The sequence below is a fragment of the Poecilia reticulata genome, linkage group LG12, assembly GCF_000633615.1.
Source record: "Poecilia reticulata strain Guanapo linkage group LG12, Guppy_female_1.0+MT, whole genome shotgun sequence".
Classification (NCBI taxonomy): domain Eukaryota; kingdom Metazoa; phylum Chordata; class Actinopteri; order Cyprinodontiformes; family Poeciliidae; genus Poecilia; species Poecilia reticulata.
This window is the reverse complement of record NC_024342.1, coordinates 18,591,977-18,611,857: the sequence shown is the minus strand read 5'-3', so window position 1 is coordinate 18,611,857 and position 19,881 is coordinate 18,591,977. Positions and strand designations below refer to the sequence as shown.

The following is a 19,881-nucleotide window of genomic DNA, read 5'->3' as shown; positions in this document are numbered from 1 at the left end:
AATTATGTTGCATTTAAATTAGAAACAATCTAGTATTTTTCAGCAGAAGGCACACAATTAATTCTTTCTATCTTTCTATTCTAAAGTGGTTTATATTTGTATACTTATATCAAGAGCGACATTTATTTTCCGTTCTTTTTCAGCAGTTGGTATGTAGTTTTCCAATAACTGTCTCTCTATTTTCTGCCCATGCCATGAGGTACCAGATACAACTGAACTCTGTATGGTATTTCCTCAAGGGATTATATGACTGTTGCTCACAGACTTGTGCATTGCATACGCTCTTTTTACACAGAGTAGCAAACGAATAAGAACTGTCAGTTTCATTCTTCTGCAAGATTTGAAAAGCTCTAGGGACGCAATAGGGCCATGCAAATCACCCATACAAAAAAAATCTTGTTCTGTGACGGGCATTCATGGCACCGTTATCTATCATACTACTCCACCATAACCCATCAGGCATACCTAACCTTCTCAGGATATCCTGCACAGCAGAAAGCCATTTCAAAAGGGCAAATGTTGCCAGAAGGTCAACTCATGCACACCATGCAGTGAAAGGCATACTGCAGAAACACAGTAATGCATTGACAGCTACAGCTATTCAGAGAAATGTGTCCTATCAGGTGAGATTTCTGGACCACATTTCTAAAATTTGCTAACTTGGTACATAAGTCTGTTTTTTTCTTCTTCTATTCATTAAATAACTAATTTGTTATTGTATGAAAATGACTTGAAATTACTCTCATACACAATTTTATTTTTAATTGAACAAATTCATTCACAATTGCTTAAAATTTAATTACAAACTTAATCTCACAAATGAGTTTTTTTTTGTTCTCTAATTTTGAAAAGCCAGGAGAATATTTTACCATATATTTTCATCTTAACACAAAATGTGAATTTTGTTGAATGACTAGTGATATATGGCTCATGACTTGTCCAGGCCTTGTTTGCTTTTTTCCTGCATAATGAATAGAATCACATTTTATTCACTCACAACTACTTTGAGTACACTCGTAGTAAAAAAAGACATGCAGTCAGCCTCACACCCAGATGAGAAACGGCCATTTTAATTAAAATGAAAGTAGAAAGAGAGCAAATTTTTGTTTGGTTCTCATGAAAATGCTTTTGGTCTTTATCGAGAAAGTCCTTCTGACTTGATACATATAAAGGCTCGTCTATGTTCTGTGACAGGATTTCTAAATACTATTTAAAAAAAATCTAAGTCATCCCTTTAGTATGTACCTGGAAAATTTCTACTCAATGACTCTAGGACCTGGATTTTGATTTTGAAACTCTTTAGCACATAGCACTTACACTGTTCTTTGAATTTAGCTATTCATTTTTTATGCCGAGTAATCACCAGACATATGTAACACAAATATCTGTCTGTGCCTAAATCTCAATCCTAATCATATGGTATATCAAATCTATAAATAGGTAATTCCAGCTGTTGAAAAATGTTCAAGAATGTTACCAATCAATATTAGAGTGCCATTCATGCCCTCTTATTCCTTCTTGTACTTTTGTCTTGCTACTAGACATAACATTTATTTGCACAACAGAAAAACAACCTACAATCCCTGCACTCCTGGGGATTTAGCTCCACCTTTGCCACATTGCCATCTTCTCTTCAGTTCTTCTTTGGTGCTCCTCTGTTTCTTTAGCAAACCAGTTTGTTTTTTGTTTCTGTTTTGAACATTGTACTATTGCTGTGGCTTTTTATTTTGTCTGAATATAAAGTTTTTATCCCCTACATCTTGACACCTTTGTGTAGCTGTTTCTCCTTCTGCAGCCGTGTGTTTTGCTTGTATAAAAACAAACTAATAAGCCCTCATTGTTGAAAATTATCACATTTTATGACAAAGAAGTTCACAAAGCAATGTTTTTATAATAATACTTTTTCTGTATGTTTTGTCGTTGGCAAGAAGGTCAAGCTAAGCCCAGCTCGGCCTTTAAAGCGACCCACACCCAGGTGGCACTAACCTAGGTCACTATCCAAGCCCAGGTTTTGCTAACACTTTGCATTATGAAAATTTGAGGCTTTGCACAAATTTGGCCAAACCTCAAACACTTTATATTATATAATATTCGTCCATCATCTCGACGAATATTATATATTCATGTTAGATGATGGATAAATATTTGTTAAACAGTTGACAATAGAATATGAAACAGAGAATTTGTGAAAATTCATTTGGCTCTGCTACTGTCCAGACACAACCAATCAGAACCAAAAGGCAAACTTTTGGTTTCTAATATGTTGAATGTGTCTCAGCACATTCAACACATTAGACTACTAGTGTACTGCAGCTATGCAATTGGCAGAAAAACAACTTAACATTATATCATCATTATTTATAGAATGATTTAGAAACCAAAATTCTATACAGGCGACAAGCCTGTATAGAATTTCTATTCTGACCCACATTAGAACTTTGCATTGATTTCATTTTAGTAGCTGCGATTTTGCCTAACCCAGACATTTTCCCTAACCCAAACCAATACTAGTCTATTCCTAACATTAACTAAACCTTAATTCACATCTTACCTCTAAACATTACCGCTGACCCAAAGCAATGAATCCATCATATTAGGTCAAGTCTTTGGTCCTAATATGGTGGACCTAATATGACACTGGACATATAATGGTGCGTTCACATCAAACACATTGTGACCTTTAGGCGCATCTGGTTTATATTAAAACTCTATGTGGAGGCGCGTCGAGGGCCGTTGCGGCGCTCTTTGAGCGTCTAGTGCGGCACCATTTGAACCATTTGGAGCGTTTGACGTGTCCAGCGCATCAAATACTTCACATAGAAGTATTTGATGCGCTCCAAATACTTTTATGTGAAGTATTTGAATATAAAGCAGACTCGCCTGCAGACTCGCCTGATGCTCATAACGTATTTGGTGTGAATGCACCATTACTATGATTAGTTCCGATGGTAACAATGACATCATCAGTGATGACATCACTCTTTGATGCATCAAAGGAATCTCTCTGGAGTGTAGCACACAGACTGTTTTTTCAGACCTGTTCCTTATAAGTTAACTTGTAGGTTCCTGTAACTTTTAAGTTATGAATCTTCTACAGGAGCATTACAATTATTTGAAGGCACATAATCAGCCTAGTAGGTTCACATTCTCAGGTGAGAGACTCACCTTGTGTAAAGTTAATTTTTCAGTACGGGAATTGCACCGAGTATAAATTACTTTAATGAAAGCATGTCATGAATATATGTGCATATATTCCATCTTAAACATAGCATAATAGTTTTTTTGTTGCTTTTTCCACCACTAGATGATGTAACATAAACGGCACTATTCAGAGATGCAATGAGTTTATAGCAGCGGCCCTGATGCCAACATCTCCAGAAAACATATTAAAGATTGTAGCATGTGTTCCACACATCAGGGCTGGTGTCGGTGTAACAGATGCTGATTTCCCTGTAAAAAAGTCTAGAACAGGCAGGAGTGATGAGGCAGAAACAAATTTGTGCTTCACTAATCCTCCTGGAATCTGTTCTGGTTAAATAGTTAACATTTCCAAACAGCACCATATCTGATCTTTCTTCAAAATAATCATTGTGTCCACGTTATTTTCTCATGTCATTCTAGACAATATACTTATTCCTGTAATAAACAGTTTTAGATCCTTTAATACAAAGGTACAGTTTATGTCACACACTTAAGTCTCAGAATAACACCCATCTGCTACTGCATAAAAAATATACAATATATATATATATATATATATATATATATTATTTTTTATTTATTTTTTTTCCTGTACACAAACATTTTCAAAGACACAATATAGATTAACAGATTCGACTCATGTAAAGAAAAAACAATCTAAACATGTCAATAATACTTTCCAACAACTTCCAGAACCATTTTATTTCAAAGCTGATAACTGACGGTGTATTAAGCAATCTGTACATATAAACAGACCGCAATTCAGCTCCTGTACAGTAGGATTATACCTCAGCTAACTAGAACGCCGTCGCTCTTTTTCCTCCCAGCGCCTATTAGTTCAGTTGCTATGACAACGGTAAATACAACGCAAAAGGAAAAGGGCTAGTAACGGAGGTTTCCGCCATGTCTGTAGTTCTAAAGTGCAGCTCAGCTCAGAGGGGCAGACCAAAAGTCTAGGTCTATTTTGAGTGGCACTGTTTTGTCTCAGACTTGCTTTGAGTTGAATTTGGCTTGTGTTAATTATGTCGCCACAGTTACTCAAAATGCCAATAAAAGCAGTAGCTCCCCTCACGGGACCGAGCCGCACGTTTTGATGTATATTGTAAAGGGGGCACGCAGTGGTATGAGCTGCATTAACGGTACTAGGAAGAGGCAGTTATTTTGAGGTGTAGAACAATAGGTGCCTGCCCATGCATTGCTATGGCAGGCCCCAATTCTGAAAAGTTATAAATTCAAGATTTCCCGTAGAAAACTTGCCAAGCCTGGTAGTTGGGCGGTAGGCTCATCCATTCAGTGGCCCGTCTTGTTTTGGGGTTAAAAATGTTTAAATTTGACAAAGTACAAAGTGTACAGTTGGACTTGCCCAGGAGCACATGTGCAATACTTACGTGCTTATATGGTTCATCACCAACTTGTAACAACTGAAGCTTTTGCCAGGTCCATCACCGTAGTGTATGGCTGACTCAGTTCATTACAACATCACAATTGCTAAACCTGATGCACAATAAATTTAGTCCGAGACTGACGACTATAAGCTTCACACATGTGGTTCTTAGTCACGGTCCGAAATAATAAAAAAAATGTAATAAAGTCAGTGGGTAATTGTTTATGTCTCGAAATTTTTCAACCTTCATACTAAGAATTTTAATTCACACTCAAAAATTCAGAGAAATAATAATTTTATGTAAGCAAAATATGAATAGTGACAGGTCTCACAATGCATTGTGAGACCTGTCACTGCGCCTGTTTGTGAGACTACTCACTGCCTCTCTCTTGGCCCCGTTGATATGGTAATTAATTATCTGCACCTGGACTGGCTCTCTCTGTCAGACAGTATGCTGGAGACATAGTTTCTATACATGTGAGACACCCAGCGTCGGTCTCAAGGACCCTGACAAAAAACCAAAAGCCCTACCAAATTTTTGAAAACATTTTACGGGAGCAGGCATGTGTATCTATGTCATGGCCGAATTTTAGACCAATAGGGCGAGATTTGTGCCTGTGAGGGGGAGTTAAGAGTTTTGGAGTCAGAAATCCACTGTGCTGTATGTGTGTTTCAGAGAGAAAGATTACTGACACTCAGCCTCAATTTTTCTCGTTTTTATCAATTTTATTTTTTATTTTTATATTTGTATCATGTTTGAATAAATTTCAATTTCAATTTCAACTTATGTCGTAATTTTAACTCAGAATCCCACTAAAAGTAATAGCTCCCTTCTCGGGATCAACCTGAACGTTTTGATACCACTTTTGTGGGGGTACGGGCCACATTAACGGTGACGGAAGAAAAATAAATAAACTATGATAATAAAGAGACATTCTATTGGGTGTAGAACAATAGGTGCATGCCATGCAATGCATGGAGGCAGTGACTGACACTGCTCTCCCTATGCATTGCTATTTCAGGCCCCAATAAAAATAAAGCCTTGGTATTTAAGGAAAAAATGGTGGTGCAATTGCCTTTTTATTCTGCAGCCCGTTCCCTTCTGTTCATGATCATCAGTGTCCTTGTGTGGGCACAGAAGTAGAGCAAATGCACCCTACAGAGGCTACAGTCCTTGATACAGCCATCCCATGTTCGATTCCCAACCCCAGGCCATTTACTGCATGTGCATCCCTGCCCTCTCTAGCATTCTACATTTTGAGCTCCGGATTAATTAAAACTGCTATTCCAAAAAAAAGAGAGAAAAACATTGAGTAAAATGTAATCATGAAGTCGGCAATGGATATATGAGAATATGACTGAGGTTGTTTGGAATACAATAAACATAATCAAAGTGTAACAATGATATAAAAATATCAGGTTTCACTAATTTCCCCCAAGTTCTTAGTTTGTTTGTGTTAAATGTTTATTTCTTTAAAAAGTGTGTGTGTATGTGTGTGTGTGGGGCACAAAAGACACAATTTGAGTAAGGACCCAAAATGTTGGTGGGTTTTTGTCCACCTCCCCATTTCTGGAGTCATTTTGATAAACATATAGCACTCCCTCTAGACTTCTGCTGAAGCCATTCTGGATGTCTTCAGTATGAGTGTAGTAATGTTAGTCATACCTTATTACTACTGACACTCAGAAGGATCATATGAACATTTTTATTTTTCTTTATTGTATTTTATTTTTATGTGGAAGGTAAAATGATAAACATTAGCAACCACACCATGCATGACATGGCTGACTTAACCATTTTGAGAAGAATACACAGAAACAGGAAAGATGCGGAAGCTGGAAAAAGCCTGAGGTCACAGTTTGAATTGGTGACGAAGAGTGCTTGTTCTGCAGGTTTCCTGGAAACACCAGTTTTTCTCAGTACAATGGCCGTGTTGATCAGTGCTAATTAGGATAGACACTACACCTCACCATGATTGAAAACATATACATGTGGTTTCTGTATGTAAGCCAAGTAACAAAAAAAAAGGCCACTGCATCATATCACCTATATAAAAAAAAAAATCACATATATGTGTAATTTCAATTAAGTGTGACCAGTCTGTTTATGTGTAATCATATATTTAGGTCACTAAAAATTATTCTTTCAACTGTGAAAGACAGTAAAATCTTTTTTTTTTCTTTTTCGGCCGCTTACTATCTTAGATTTATGTTTAGCTTCTACGCACACATTTAAATTTGTGCATAAAGCATTTCTCCTTAAATTCATTTAAGTTTCATTATCGTTCCACTTTGGAAAAAAAAAATTGGTGATAAATCACAAAATGCCTAAAATAAATTGCATGCATGCTCACAATGATTATATATATATATATATATATATATATATAATAAACGAAGTGGCAATGCATCTAAAGTATGTAATTGTGAGAAACATAACCTCACACATTAGCTATATATAGTTCCAGCTATCTTTGCACTTTCTCAGTTGTGTAAGGTATTTTAGGCAGATTCCCACACCGAACCAAGTTTGATATGCAAGTAGATAAAAAGTAAAAATTACTCTGAAACAATTTTCCTCACCAGATTTGATTATTAATGTTTATAGCAAGGGCTTATTTCCTATTTTCATGCTGGATTTTCAGTGTGTCTGGTGCAGTTGGAGGTCAGAGTGTGGCCTGCTATGTTCTGCTGCCGCAGCATTGGGAGACACATCCATTTTTTATTCTGGCCCATGGCAGGAGCTGAGCTATAGATAGAACTTTATTTATGCTGCCTTGAAAACAGCAAAAATCCTAAAATATGCAAGTAGAGGCCAGACAAGAAAAGTATCTCACTGAAGATGTGACATTGCATGTTTTCCGGTGGGTAGGATTGACAAGACATGAGAGGGTAGATGTTCAGAATTTGCAGACCAAACAGAAAGGGAGGCAGATAGGGGGAAGTACTGTCTGCTCCTGTTGTTTTCAAGGCTTTTAGAGAACTTGGTTGTCATTCTGATTTTGTTTTACTGTTTTGGCAAAAACAAAAAGAGAGAAAAGAAAACGGACCACTCTATACTGGCAAAATAACTCTTGTGCCTTGAACTCATATCCTGTCACATTCAAAAACACAGTTCCATCTTTTTATTGTTATTTTATGTGATCGAGCAACACAAAGTATTCCATAATTGTGACGTAGACGGCAAATGACACATGGCTTTCAAATATTTTTGTCTTGTACTGTGTCCCCCTGCCATGAATGCACTCTGTGTTTTTCTCTGTAAAAAATAGAAAATTCAATGTAGCCAATTGACCCTCACATGGCACTTAATGAAAAAACAGTCGTCCACAAATGGGAAAAGTAAGGCATAAATGCAAGCTAATTAGAGTATGATTATCCACATCTACTGAAAGGCCATGCGAGGAAAAGCAGGTCCATTGTAACTCGGAAGGAGCTAGATACATTCACGGTTCAGGTGGGAGGATCTGACAATGAGATGACTACTTGGGATTATTGAAGAGTGCCAAAAAGAAAATCATTGTTAAAAGAAAGCCATTAGAGAAGTCCCTTGAGCAGTTTTCAACAGGCCATGTTGGCGACTGTAACGTGGAAAGAAATGCTCTGGTCAGATGAGACATTTTTGATATAGAGGCAAAATGCTAAGTGAAGAAGAAAAATAGCACCATCCACACTATTAAAATTGGTGGTGGCCACAAGATGCTTTATTTAGCAAGGACAGGCAAGTTGGTCAGAAGTGCCTCGAAGATGGATGGAGCTAAATAGGCAAACCCTGAAGTAAAAACTGTCAGAAGCTTCAAAACACTTTGAATGAGATAAAACAAACGGGAAGACGATTCACCACAGGAATCTCCAACACACATCCAAGGCTGTAATGCAAGCTGCAAATATGAAATGTTTTATTTCAAAGTCTTAAAATAACCCCGTTAGAAGAAGTTAGTAGACATTATTCATCAAATCTGAATGTCTGTGAGAGCCTTTTTGCTCGGAAGAATGGAATGAAATCTCAGTCTGTTTAAAGTCTTGTATTGGAAGAGCTGAAAGCAAAAGCATTGCCACTTTTTTCAGATTTTTTTTTGGGAGGAGGGATTGAAAACCGTGATCTCTCTCATCCACTTCCCAATTATTCTTTACATAGTATTTTGTGATCAAATACAAGTCCTTCCAAAGTTTGTGTGTGTGGTGTAACGCAATTTAAAGTGGTTTAAGGTGTGGTTGTGGTTTAAGTGGTTTAATACTTTTGCAATGAACTGCATATATTTTAATAATTTTTGTCTGCCTTGCCTTCATTGTTTTACAATGGTATAAAGGTTTTCTCTTGGCTTTGAAATTTCTCTATTTTCCAGGTTTAAACTCTGTTTTATCAGTGCTCTACCTACCTTCTCCACATGTCTCAGACTTAATCTTCTAATGTTTCAGCTCTCTCATGTATCCTCTTGCACAAGATCATTTTTCTTTCTGACACTTTCTTTGTTTCTGTCTGACCTCTCATGTAGGTATCTATCACACTATCAGAAGTAGAGCCTTGATAGCTTTTTTTACAGACATCCACAATGGACCTCTCCAATTCAAACAATGACAAATAATAAATCAGAGACAAATCTGAGCTGGAGAGAAAAAAGAAACAAACTTTGATCTGTTCTTTACTTGCACCCTGGATAGGAAAATAAAATAAAGTGAAAAATTGAAATGTTTTAAGAGCATGAGTGTGGTTAAAATCAGACAGCTGAGGTGGATGTGAAAAAGTGAGCAAATAATGAAATGTATTAAAAATAGGAATTTAATTTCTTATGCTATCATTTTTTTTTCTTCTCACATGGGAATAGTAAATTAAAACAGCAGGAGGTCTAGACTCCACAAATCTACAGAAATACTCACATCCTTTCCTTTTAGCCTGCATCTTTATTTTTAAGCACAAATGTTTGCTGTCATGCAAGCAGAATGCCTAAACAGTAGAAAAAAGTCTACTATCTCCTATTTAAAAAATATGCATAAACTGGCATTGGATGGGAAAAAATAATTTTATTTAAGGTTATGAATAGCTTTAAATGCTCGTCAGTAGTCTTGAGTCTTGATCAAAACCGAAAAGCTGTTAGTTCACAAGAAATGGTAAAATCATTCAAACTATCATTCTGTTTTTTTTAATTGTTAAAATCCATCTTGAAAGGTTAATTTAGAGATGGAGACAACATTTTCAGCCCGTCCATCTTGTGGGGATTGCAATATATTAATAGGATTATTGAAAAATGTTCTTATAAAATATAACCCCAGAGCTTTTAACTCCTGTTTTAGTGAATGCCAAAAAATCACATAGTTTTAAATCAATACTCTGTTTTTGAAATTGCAGCCTGTGTAGCTTAAAGTAATCTGTATAGAGAAATGGATTCCCGAGCCTGTTTCTACACTATCATTCTTGTGTGCACATTCATAGCACTGCAATTCATCTTTCAAGCTGCCATGCAAGCTGAATCACCACCTGCCTCGGGGCATGGGGCATAGATGAAGCGTCTGAAAATGTTACCTTGTGTTTCACTGACTTTTGGGCAGTTAGGAGATATCCTCTTGAGCCTAAGAGAAATAAGGGTCAAACGCTACGTGTGGATAGGTAATCATGGTCAAAGGTTTCCGTTTCTGGCAGACGAAAATTCCCAAAGGCTGCATCAGCGGTTTAGAGGAATCTGGCCTTGTTTTGTTCATCTGGCATCAAGCTAGTCCTTCACTGTAGGTCTATTTTTTTGCTGATGGAATGTCTTCTGTCCTTCCTGGTGCGGAGTATAATTTCCAGCAAATGTACAGACGTTGTATCAAATTTTATCATATTATGTAGAAATGTAAATGTATAGAAACCACTACTTGTGCAATTGAGTGGTTTGTTCTTGCTATGAGAAAAATAAGTGCATTTTTTAAGCTACTGTATTCTGTCAGGGCCACTGTGGACTGGAGTCTGCTCCAGCTATCACCAGAGGAGAAGGGGCTTACACCCCGAAGTAAGCCATTCACACAGCCAATCCATCCACCTATGCTACAGCAGCTCAATCCTGTTCAGGGTTGTGGGGGGTCCCATCATGAAAAGCCGATGGGGTAAAGGCAAAGAATGCAATGGCCAGGCCACCAGTCTGTCAAAGATACACACAAGGCAGACAACCACAGCCACATACAACAACAGCTGAGGGAAAGTTGTTACCTGAATATTTACTTTGTTGGACTGTTGGTAGATGCTGAAGTACTTACAGGAATGCTGTGCATGCACCTGGAGAATGTGCTTGGAGAAAGCTTTGATTTGAATCCAGAGTTTTCTTGCTATGAGACAACAGTGCTAACCACTGGACAGAAGTGTAGCCAGGGGCTACCAGAGATCAGGACTCAAGCCTGCATCTTAAACTGTAGTAGCACTTAAGTGGCAAAAACAAAGACGTCAAGCTGGAGGCTTAGAGCCTCGAGAACAATCTTTATCTCGTGAAATCAGGGTAAAACATAGCCAGCCGGTGGGGATTGTTTGAGTTGGTAAATAATGTGGTTTTAAAAAGTTATCGGAGAGCATGGAAATGACTGGTTGTCATGGTGATTTTGTACAGTAAATATGAGTTCAATTAAATGTTTCATAAAGTAAAACTGAGTCAAAGGAGTTATATGTAACTTCTGTTTTTTATTTATTACCACCATCTGGCAATCTTGCATTTGCAGTGCAAATACAGTGAACTTCAGAACACAACTTTGTCCTTCTTCTACTGGTAAAGGTTCATTAACGGACTTAGAGTTGCTAACATTTTGTAGCAACATGGAAGTTTGCTATAGAAGTATAAAAACGACCACACAGATATTTATCAAGCTGAACTAACATAATAATAATAAAAAAAAAGCAAATTAGATTTTGTAAAAATATGTTAAAATGTAAGATATTAAAATTTAACTGAGGCTAAGCGACAGTGATGTGAATTCTAATTATGTCAATGTTTTGCTTTAGGCATACTAGAGCATTATTTGAGCATTAATTTTAGTCAGAGTCTTGAAACCTAACAGATCATTACTTTTTAAACTTTACCTTTAATAACATAAAGTTACCTATTTTTTAAAGTGCATTTAGTAATAATTTTACAACAAATTTATATCAGTAATGATTTCTTGGTTAATGTCAAGTTGTCATAACAAAGACATTTTCAATAATGTCAACTTTGTTTTAAAAGTGTCATAATTTACCAAATGACGCTTTATGACAACAGTCAAATATTCAGATGTTATGTCATGTTTATGACAGTGTCATGTAAGTCTTATTCACCCCCCTTCAAAAAAAAAGTTAAATAAAAAGTTTGACTTTTTTAATTTGTTTTCTCTTTTAACAGAAAGTAATGTTAAAGTGAGTGTTCATTTAGTGCATGGTGCATGAGCAAATATATAATAATCTATTCCTAGGAGACAGCAGTTGCCAGTGAATGACTTGTTAATGTTAAACTTTTATGCGTTTCACCTGAGTTGTAAAGCCTTTCCTGTCACCTCAGTACAGCTTTAATAAGAACACCGAATGTCTGTCCAGAAACAAATGGCAGTGTATTTGACTCATCCAAATCTACGTGACTGCATTTTTTGCCAATTAGATCCCAAGGGGGGGATGCTGCAAAATCAGAGTTACAGATGGAAGACAGAAGGAGAAGCAGATAGATTGCAGTGTGTCTGGAGTGGATGTTCCAGCAAAAAAAAAAAAAAATTATACTGTTTTGGCACATTTACATATTTACCTCAGAATAAAAATGTCTTTTTGAGAAAGTTACACTCAACTATTGTGACTAGATTTTTTTTTCCTTTTAAGGATTAGACATTTGATTTGCTTTGAAGGAGTCATAGACATTTCTCATAATGGAATCTGACAAAAATTCCAACATTAATTTCAATGCTTTTCAAATAGTGTTGATAAACAATTGTACTAATAAACCGAAATAAAAACAAAAATGCAAGACGCAAATCTGCAAAGCAAGTAAACAAGCAAAATAGTCCAGCTGAACAAATGCAGAAGACAGAATGGCGTTATCTTCCCACAGTGGGCATTGTGAGAACACCTGGAATAAGTTGACAGAGGCTGGATGCTGTTGACATTACCTCGCTCATGAGACGGTGTTTACATGCGCAAACCACGGATAACAGACAAAAGGTAGATAAGGGAGAGGAATATAAGAAAATAAAGGGACCAGAGCTTCAACTGACATTGAACTAGAAATGAGAAGAGCCTTGAGGGGAAAAATGCCCCCCCCCCCCCAAAAAAAAAACAAAAATTCTTTGTTTTCCTTGTGGCACAGGTAAAAGGTGTTCTAGGAAAATATACTACCACAATTCGCCAATTTTCTTTGTTATTTTCATGACTAACATTGACATTTTCTTTATTTATTGAGAGTAAAGATATGTGTATTGAGTGGAAGCAAGTTTGTGAATATATACACATACTTTCCATCAAGTTTGTGAATATATACACATACTTTCCATCACATAGACCGTTAAAGACATACTTGTTTTCCTTTGCTCTTTTAATTTTATTCAACAGCCTTTGAGCAAAATGTACTTTTATAATTCATTCTTAAGTGACTCATTGCACTAAAAAGCTTTGTGTTAAATCTGTCTGCTTTTTTTCTCTCTCTCACCACTTAATTGTTTTGTCTTATTTGGCTCAAACTGTTTTCTTTAAGTTTTGTTTACAGCAATTTGATTATGTCTGCACGGTATATTAACTTCTTAGATGTCACTGTTGCACAACATGGCTAATCCCAAGGTTTTATTAGAACTCATCATGGCCTTACTTTTTTTATATTCCTGTAAATGGCTTAAATAGCTTCTTTATTGGGGCAAGCAGGAAGATGCTACTCCCTCAAGGCATGCACTTCAGTTTAAATCAGCATTGCTAGAAGCATAAGTGTCAATACATTATCTGTCTCAGCATCAAACCCTGTGGTGAACCTTAAAAACAATGTCGTTTCCAGACAGAGTTTCTTTGTCTTCTTTTGTACTAGAAATTGAAACAGTATTCCAGTGTGATGGCTCTGCTGAAAATGTGTTTTTTTTTCCTCCAGCTGCAAGACGATACAAGACATACAAAAGATAAGAGTACAAAGGCACACAAGGCCATGTGAGGTTGATAGAATATCAGATGAATTATTTAGAAAAAAATGCTGAATTATATTAAACACAGTAAATTGAAGTAGATACTAAGAGACAATTAAGCTAGTCTATATCGATCACACTGGTAATATACAATAACTTATGGACACAAGTAAAACCTGGACAATGCAGAAAAGTCACAACTAAAGAAATATTACTAATAAGCTATATTAGCTAAAGCTGTATCCAAATTAAATGACTGCTACCAAATAGCATAGATAAAATCATCCACAGTCTAGATAACTTTTGATCAATCTTGAAATCTTTATTTTAAACACTTTGGCAAACAAAATCTGTGTCCAACATTTGTTTTTCTGTAAGTTATCCCATGTCTAAATTTTAGCAATTTAAATCTTTTCCTGATGCTGCTGTATTTATTTACAAGAAATGCATAAGCCATGAGCCATGCTCTAAATGCTAACTCTAAGTTACAAGAAAAAAAAAAAAAACACCCTAAGCTTCTTTTGTCAATAGTGCAATAAAAATCAATTTGCACTGTTGTGCATTTCACAGAGTGGAGACCAAATTTGCTTGCTCAATAGACCATGAGGGTCAGTTGCTCTGCGCCACTCAACATACATCTTGCATTCCGCCTCTGTTCATTGGCTACAGTAGTCAACTTTAGATTAAAGAAATGGCAAAATGGAAAAATGAGCAACATGAACTGTGAAAGTTTTGTGGGAATAAAATGCTACTTTACATTTTTTAACTACGTTTTATTGCTTTCTTGACATTATCAGTAAACAGTGGACTTGTGTAAGGAATACTCAAACATAACGCACTTTATGTTCAGCGGATATATGGCACTTTGGGAAAGTATTGGCCATTACAGATTTCTTCTGCTCGTCCTTTTTGTCACTATGAAATGTCCCAGATCGTCATACTAATTTTATTATGAGATAAAGGTAACTTGAGTGAATACGAATACAGTTTTTGTAGTATTTTGTTTTGTAGGGGAAACCCTACCTATAGCGATCTATAAAAAAAATCCTTAAATTAAATATAATTAATTGCTCATTTTTGTAGAAACTGAGTTCAAATAAATTTTTCTCATACAATTTTCCCCAGACCATTGTTCATCAATTTTTATTTTGCATATTTTTATAGATCAATAAGAGTTCATGTCTAATTTTTTAAAAATATATATTTTTATTCATAGGGGTAAAACTAAGCATAGAAGATGTTAACAATGTTCAAAAATACATTCATGAGCAGTTGGGACTTCCATTTCTTCGCATTGAATGGGTAAATTAGGAGAAAAAATAATTCCATAAAAAAACAAAGCAGATAAAGCTGAACTTAACTGCACATTAATCTGAGCAAATGTGCATCATAATGTTCAAACTGCAATGGCTTTGTTATTGTATCCAATCAAGACCTGTGTGAGCAATTGTATTGTTTTCACCTGTGTCTTCATCTCCTCTTCCTGGAAGCTCATTGGCATGCATGATGATACTTGACTGGGTGCAACATTTCACCATTATTCATGGATAGAGTACACCTCTGAGCCAGACTGACAGATCAAAAGATGATGATGATAGGTTGGGGCTACTGGTGTTTTGGGTGATGAATGGCCCCATCGTTCAAAGATGGCTTTGCTGGAGGAAGTTTAAGGATGTTTTCATCTAGTTGTTAAATTTTCCACTTCTGATACACACTGCTTTCAAATGTGATCGGTGCTTATGCGCATGTGCATGTGTGTGTCAAACACAAAGGAGGGACAACAGTCTAAAGGTACGCTTAGCTTTTTTTACTACCACAAATGTACTAAAATGTGTAGAATCTCCCTTATTTCCTTTTGTGTTATCCTTTATTGAACAAGGCAAACCAAAACCCTCTCCCAGCCCCTCCTCTTTCCCTCCAGCTTGTTGTTTTGGAGTCATTCATCAGGAGAAGTGAGACTGAACAATCAAGGGAAGCGCTGGCAGGATCCCTGTAGAGATGAGGCAATATTGAATTGATGGTATCATTTAAAAGCTGGAAAAAAATAGAAGAAAGAAAACAATGCTGTTTTTTTTCCCTACTGTTTAAATGAGACAGCCGTGTGGGTCTTAGTGCATTTCATGGTCTAATCTCTTAACCCTCCTAAAAAAAAAAAAGAGAGAGATAGAAACAAGCACTTTTGGAAAAACGCTGTTTGTATCTCTGTATGGATTTTCAAATCGTCTTGAGAGAGAGTCACTCTTTATAAAAGAGTTTGGAAAAAAAAAACAAAAAACAACCTTACAGTTTTGACATGACAACCATCTTCTTTTTATAGCTATCGAAGGAAACACTGACTCCATAGAGGATTTGATGCAGAGGTTCCAGGACAACTTTCGTGTTCCCAACACACCAACCAACATGTCCCATTACCAGCATACCGTGCACAGCTCGTCAACAGGCCGGCGGAGGCTCTCCAACCGCACCAGAGGTAAGACCAAAAAAATAAATAAAAAATAACAACTCTTAATTGTGGACAGTCTGCTTGTCACCAGTACAATACTACTAGACTGATTTTGTGAGAACTGCTGAAGTGTTACTACATTAAAACAATATTTTAAAAGAAATTAATAATATATTCAAATGTCCATAACCATAAATGCAATTATTACTGTAGTTAAAATGTTTCATTGAAGAGACTTGTATAATCCAATGTGAAGAAAGTTTTTTTTTTTTCATGTCTTGCATAAATCTCGTGTTTTGGGAAATAGTTGTTCAAAATCTCATTCAAGGCTGTCTTTACATAAAAATATAGACATTGGAGAATCTATTTTGAGTAGGTATAAACCTAAAATCTAAAGTCAAACATATAAATGTTTGACTTTAGATTTTAATGCTTTTAAAACTTATTGAAAACCAGAATACACATTAGAATTAAACTACTATTATTTGTTGATTTTTTTTTATTGATTTTTTTATTATTATTATTATTATTTTACTACAGGGAGAAGGGAGCAGAGCTGTTTTTTTTTTCCCACAGATTCTCTCTTGTGTTATACAGTCAAAACATAGTGACAGTTTTAACAAATATGTTAAAAAAAAATTATAATTGTTTATGGAAGTTGCGTACTGCAACTTTCAACAGAAAACATAACTGTGCATAGTTATTTGTAGATGTTCTCAGCCTCTTAAGAAAGCATGTAGGTGTTGGATTGTGTTTGAGGAAAAACATGTAGACACCATATAACCAGTAAACTACTTTCAAATATTATTAGGGTAATATTATTTAAATAATTAGAAGTAATTGCAAAGGGTGATTACTATAATTAGTCTGATATTTTCATGTTTTATCACTGTACAAACCCCAAAATATACATATGCACTAATTCAGTTATTATTGCACCACCAAGTTACAGTACTTCTTTTTTAATGTATTCAAAATGAAACTGCTTCTAGAATATTAAGCTAAAATGCATTATGTTATCTCAGTAAATGTCAAGGTCAGGTAACTTTCAGACTCCCAGTTGGTACTGAGAAAACTGTCCTTGAATAATATTGTAGACAATATGTGCAAATATTAACTTGATTCTATGGACAGATACCACATTTTATTTACTGCAGAAGTGCTGACCTCCACATGTTTGATGCTTGGACTGAAGTTATTGAAAAAGTATTTCCCTGTGTGACATTCTCATCTTTTCCCTTTTTCCCCCCCAAATATAGATGTTTCAAATCATCAAACATGTTTTACCCAAAGACTAAAATTTGTATATTTTTTTAAGCGCTTTGATTCTTACCTAGAATGTTTCCCATTAATGCAGTTTTTGCCCCGCCTTTATCTTGTTTTTTCATCAAGAACACCAATCCAAACTGAGGCAATCAAAGTCAGCAATTCTTTAAGATATTAAAGCAGAATTAATCACAGCTTCCCTATAACTCTTATTCAACAATGAGGGGTGTCGCGTGGGTGGAGCAGAGACAGTCGTCCCCATTGCAGTTGTTCCTGGTTTGTCTCCCAGAACCTCGGCACGTTTGCCGCATGTCTTCCCCTCTTTCCTGTCAAAAAATGAGAAAAGGCATTTTTCCCATTGGCACAGCCAAATATAGACTAGAAATATAGACTAGAAAAAAAGACAACAAAAATCAACTGGTTCAATAACTTTTTTCACACAGGGCCAGAATTATTTGACTTTCTATAGTAAAAAAGACCCTAATTTGTAAACTGCATTTTGTATTTACTGTCTGAAATGTTATATAAATGTTAGAAATGCTATATAAGGGTTGCTCTGCATGGTGCTTTTAATTATGTACGGCTACAAAACCTTTATCATTTATTAAAAAAAAAAAAAATCTGACATCTCATTTCAGTTTTAGGATCTGATCAGCAACATTAGCACTGAATACAGCTCATTACCTGCAACGATATTTTCAGTCACATATGCTGTAAAAATACAGTCTGTGTCGTTGGTCATGCCATTATGACCACAGATGAAATTTGTATTATAATGAGACATTAACCTTGCTGAGTTTACCCGCCCTTGATAGGATAACCATTCTTTTACTCAAAGTGCACAATAAAAGAATAACACAGAGAATTTCTTTTCTTTCCATTTTGCACAAGTCTTACACATTTTCCCCAATCACACGGCGATTCAGAGCAATTACATTATAATATAAATCATTTAAATTTTTGTTGTTATTAATTGCCATTGGGAATTTGATTGGGCATTACTTAAGAGTATCATGTGTCAAATTACTGAGCAAAAGAGACAAGGCCATTAATTCCCACAGCCTCAAAACTGTGAAGGGCATAAATGAGACGTGCTTTTCGAGGTCAGTGGAGAAATATGTTCTTTGTGAGTTTATAATTTAAGACTGTACAATGGTTCCTGAAAGTTGACTTACTCTACAAAAAAAATCATAAACACTTAGTTGGACTGGGGTTAAAGGCAATTTAACTGGTCATACTACAAAGATCAGTTCTGCACAAAAGGAAAAACAATGTTCACAGAAATGAAGTGACTCGGATTTATTTCGGGACAAAGGGACCAAAGACATTTTTCATTTCAGCTGTTAATGCAACTTGCACAGCAGCTCAATGCAGTTCATAGACCTGCTTTTAAAATGTGTAGACCGTCATTAACCCACAGAGTGGGAAAAACAGAGAAGTTGTATGCTCATATTACCATTTTATCAGTGTCTAAGCATGTACTAGCACCTAGTATAGGCTATCACCGGTTTGCTGAACAAAAAAACCTTTGATGTAACTTAGATCTGTACTACAGAATCTAATGCATCATTAATGTGTTTTAAAATAACCTGTAAAAGGTATGTGGACTGGATAATTGAAGTTACTTTCACAGATTCACATTATTTTCTTATTAACATAACTTTGTGTTATGCAACAACATTGATTATCAGAAATTAATGAGCAAACAGGCCTGAGTCTTTTACTTTTTATTTAAGGTTTCTTCAAAGATGCAGTGTTTTACTCAGCCAATGAAATCAAGACATTTACATGTTTGTCCTCACCAGAGTAGCTTGTGGCAAAGAGGAAGAACACTTACAGAAATTCCTGCTGTGGCTCCTCCTCCCACATCATGGTAGCATTTACTTTTTTTGAGTGACACCAAAAGTGTCACTCAACAAAAAATGGGTTAACTTTTTTTGTGAGTGAATTTTGCATCCCAAAGAGCTATGATTTCTTGTTTTTTTTTTTTTGTTTTGTTTTTTTTTTAACCATTTGTTGTTCCTAAAACCTTTGCCGTTCTGACCTACACAGAAAAAATAAATAAATAAACAAGCACACAGTTTCACAATTTTACTTAACAATACTACAATCTGCACAGTTTTTATTTGGTAACATGCTGATGGTGTGTGACAATGCAATCCAGGAGTTAACAGACCAATATTGACAACAGTAGCAGCTGGCTTGTCTGCACAAGAGGAAACCTTATTGTCTCCAGCATCTGTGTGGGAGGGAAAACAGTAGTTACTGTTGGAATATGATGCATGGGGTGTCGACATTCAGCACCACACAGCAATTTTCCCAAAAAGTTTCTTTCTTGGGGTGGAGAAAAAAAAAAGAGCTGATGGCCAATCACTGAATGCGAGTGCTTTCTGTGCCCATCATTGTCCACAAATCTACGGAGAACACCAAAAAGAGCAAAACATTTTTATTGTACTAATAAAAGTCGCAAAGACATTTGTTCAGTGATGATAAAAAAAAATAT

At 35.8% G+C, this 19,881-nt stretch overlaps 1 protein-coding gene and 1 long non-coding RNA gene across 8 annotated transcripts in view; one reads left to right on the top strand and one right to left on the bottom strand.

Annotated features, from left to right (window-relative positions):
• The window catches only part of astn2 (astrotactin 2), a 270,497-nt gene that overhangs the window by 78,568 nt on the left and 172,048 nt on the right, over positions 1-19,881 (top strand). For 2 of the 3 annotated variants that reach the window (XM_008424385.2, XM_008424384.2), the window contains exon 4: positions 15,987-16,139. In XM_008424385.2, coding sequence (XP_008422607.1) covers positions 15,987-16,139 — 153 coding nt within the window. Of the gene's footprint in view, positions 1-13,075; positions 15,461-15,986; positions 16,140-19,881 lie in introns of those variants that run through there. The other variant, XM_008424386.2, reaches the window with a different exon arrangement.
• Positions 1-19,881, bottom strand: part of LOC103473833 (uncharacterized) — a 119,757-nt gene that overhangs the window by 25,209 nt on the left and 74,667 nt on the right. For 2 of the 5 annotated variants that reach the window (XR_535075.2, XR_535073.2), the window contains one exon: positions 19,093-19,792. The exons of 1 other annotated variant lie outside the window; for it this stretch is intronic. This is a non-coding gene — a long non-coding RNA (uncharacterized LOC103473833). Of the gene's footprint in view, positions 1-16,145; positions 17,705-19,092; positions 19,793-19,881 lie in introns of those variants that run through there. 2 more of the 5 variants (XR_535074.2, XR_001777144.1) reach the window with 2 other exon arrangements.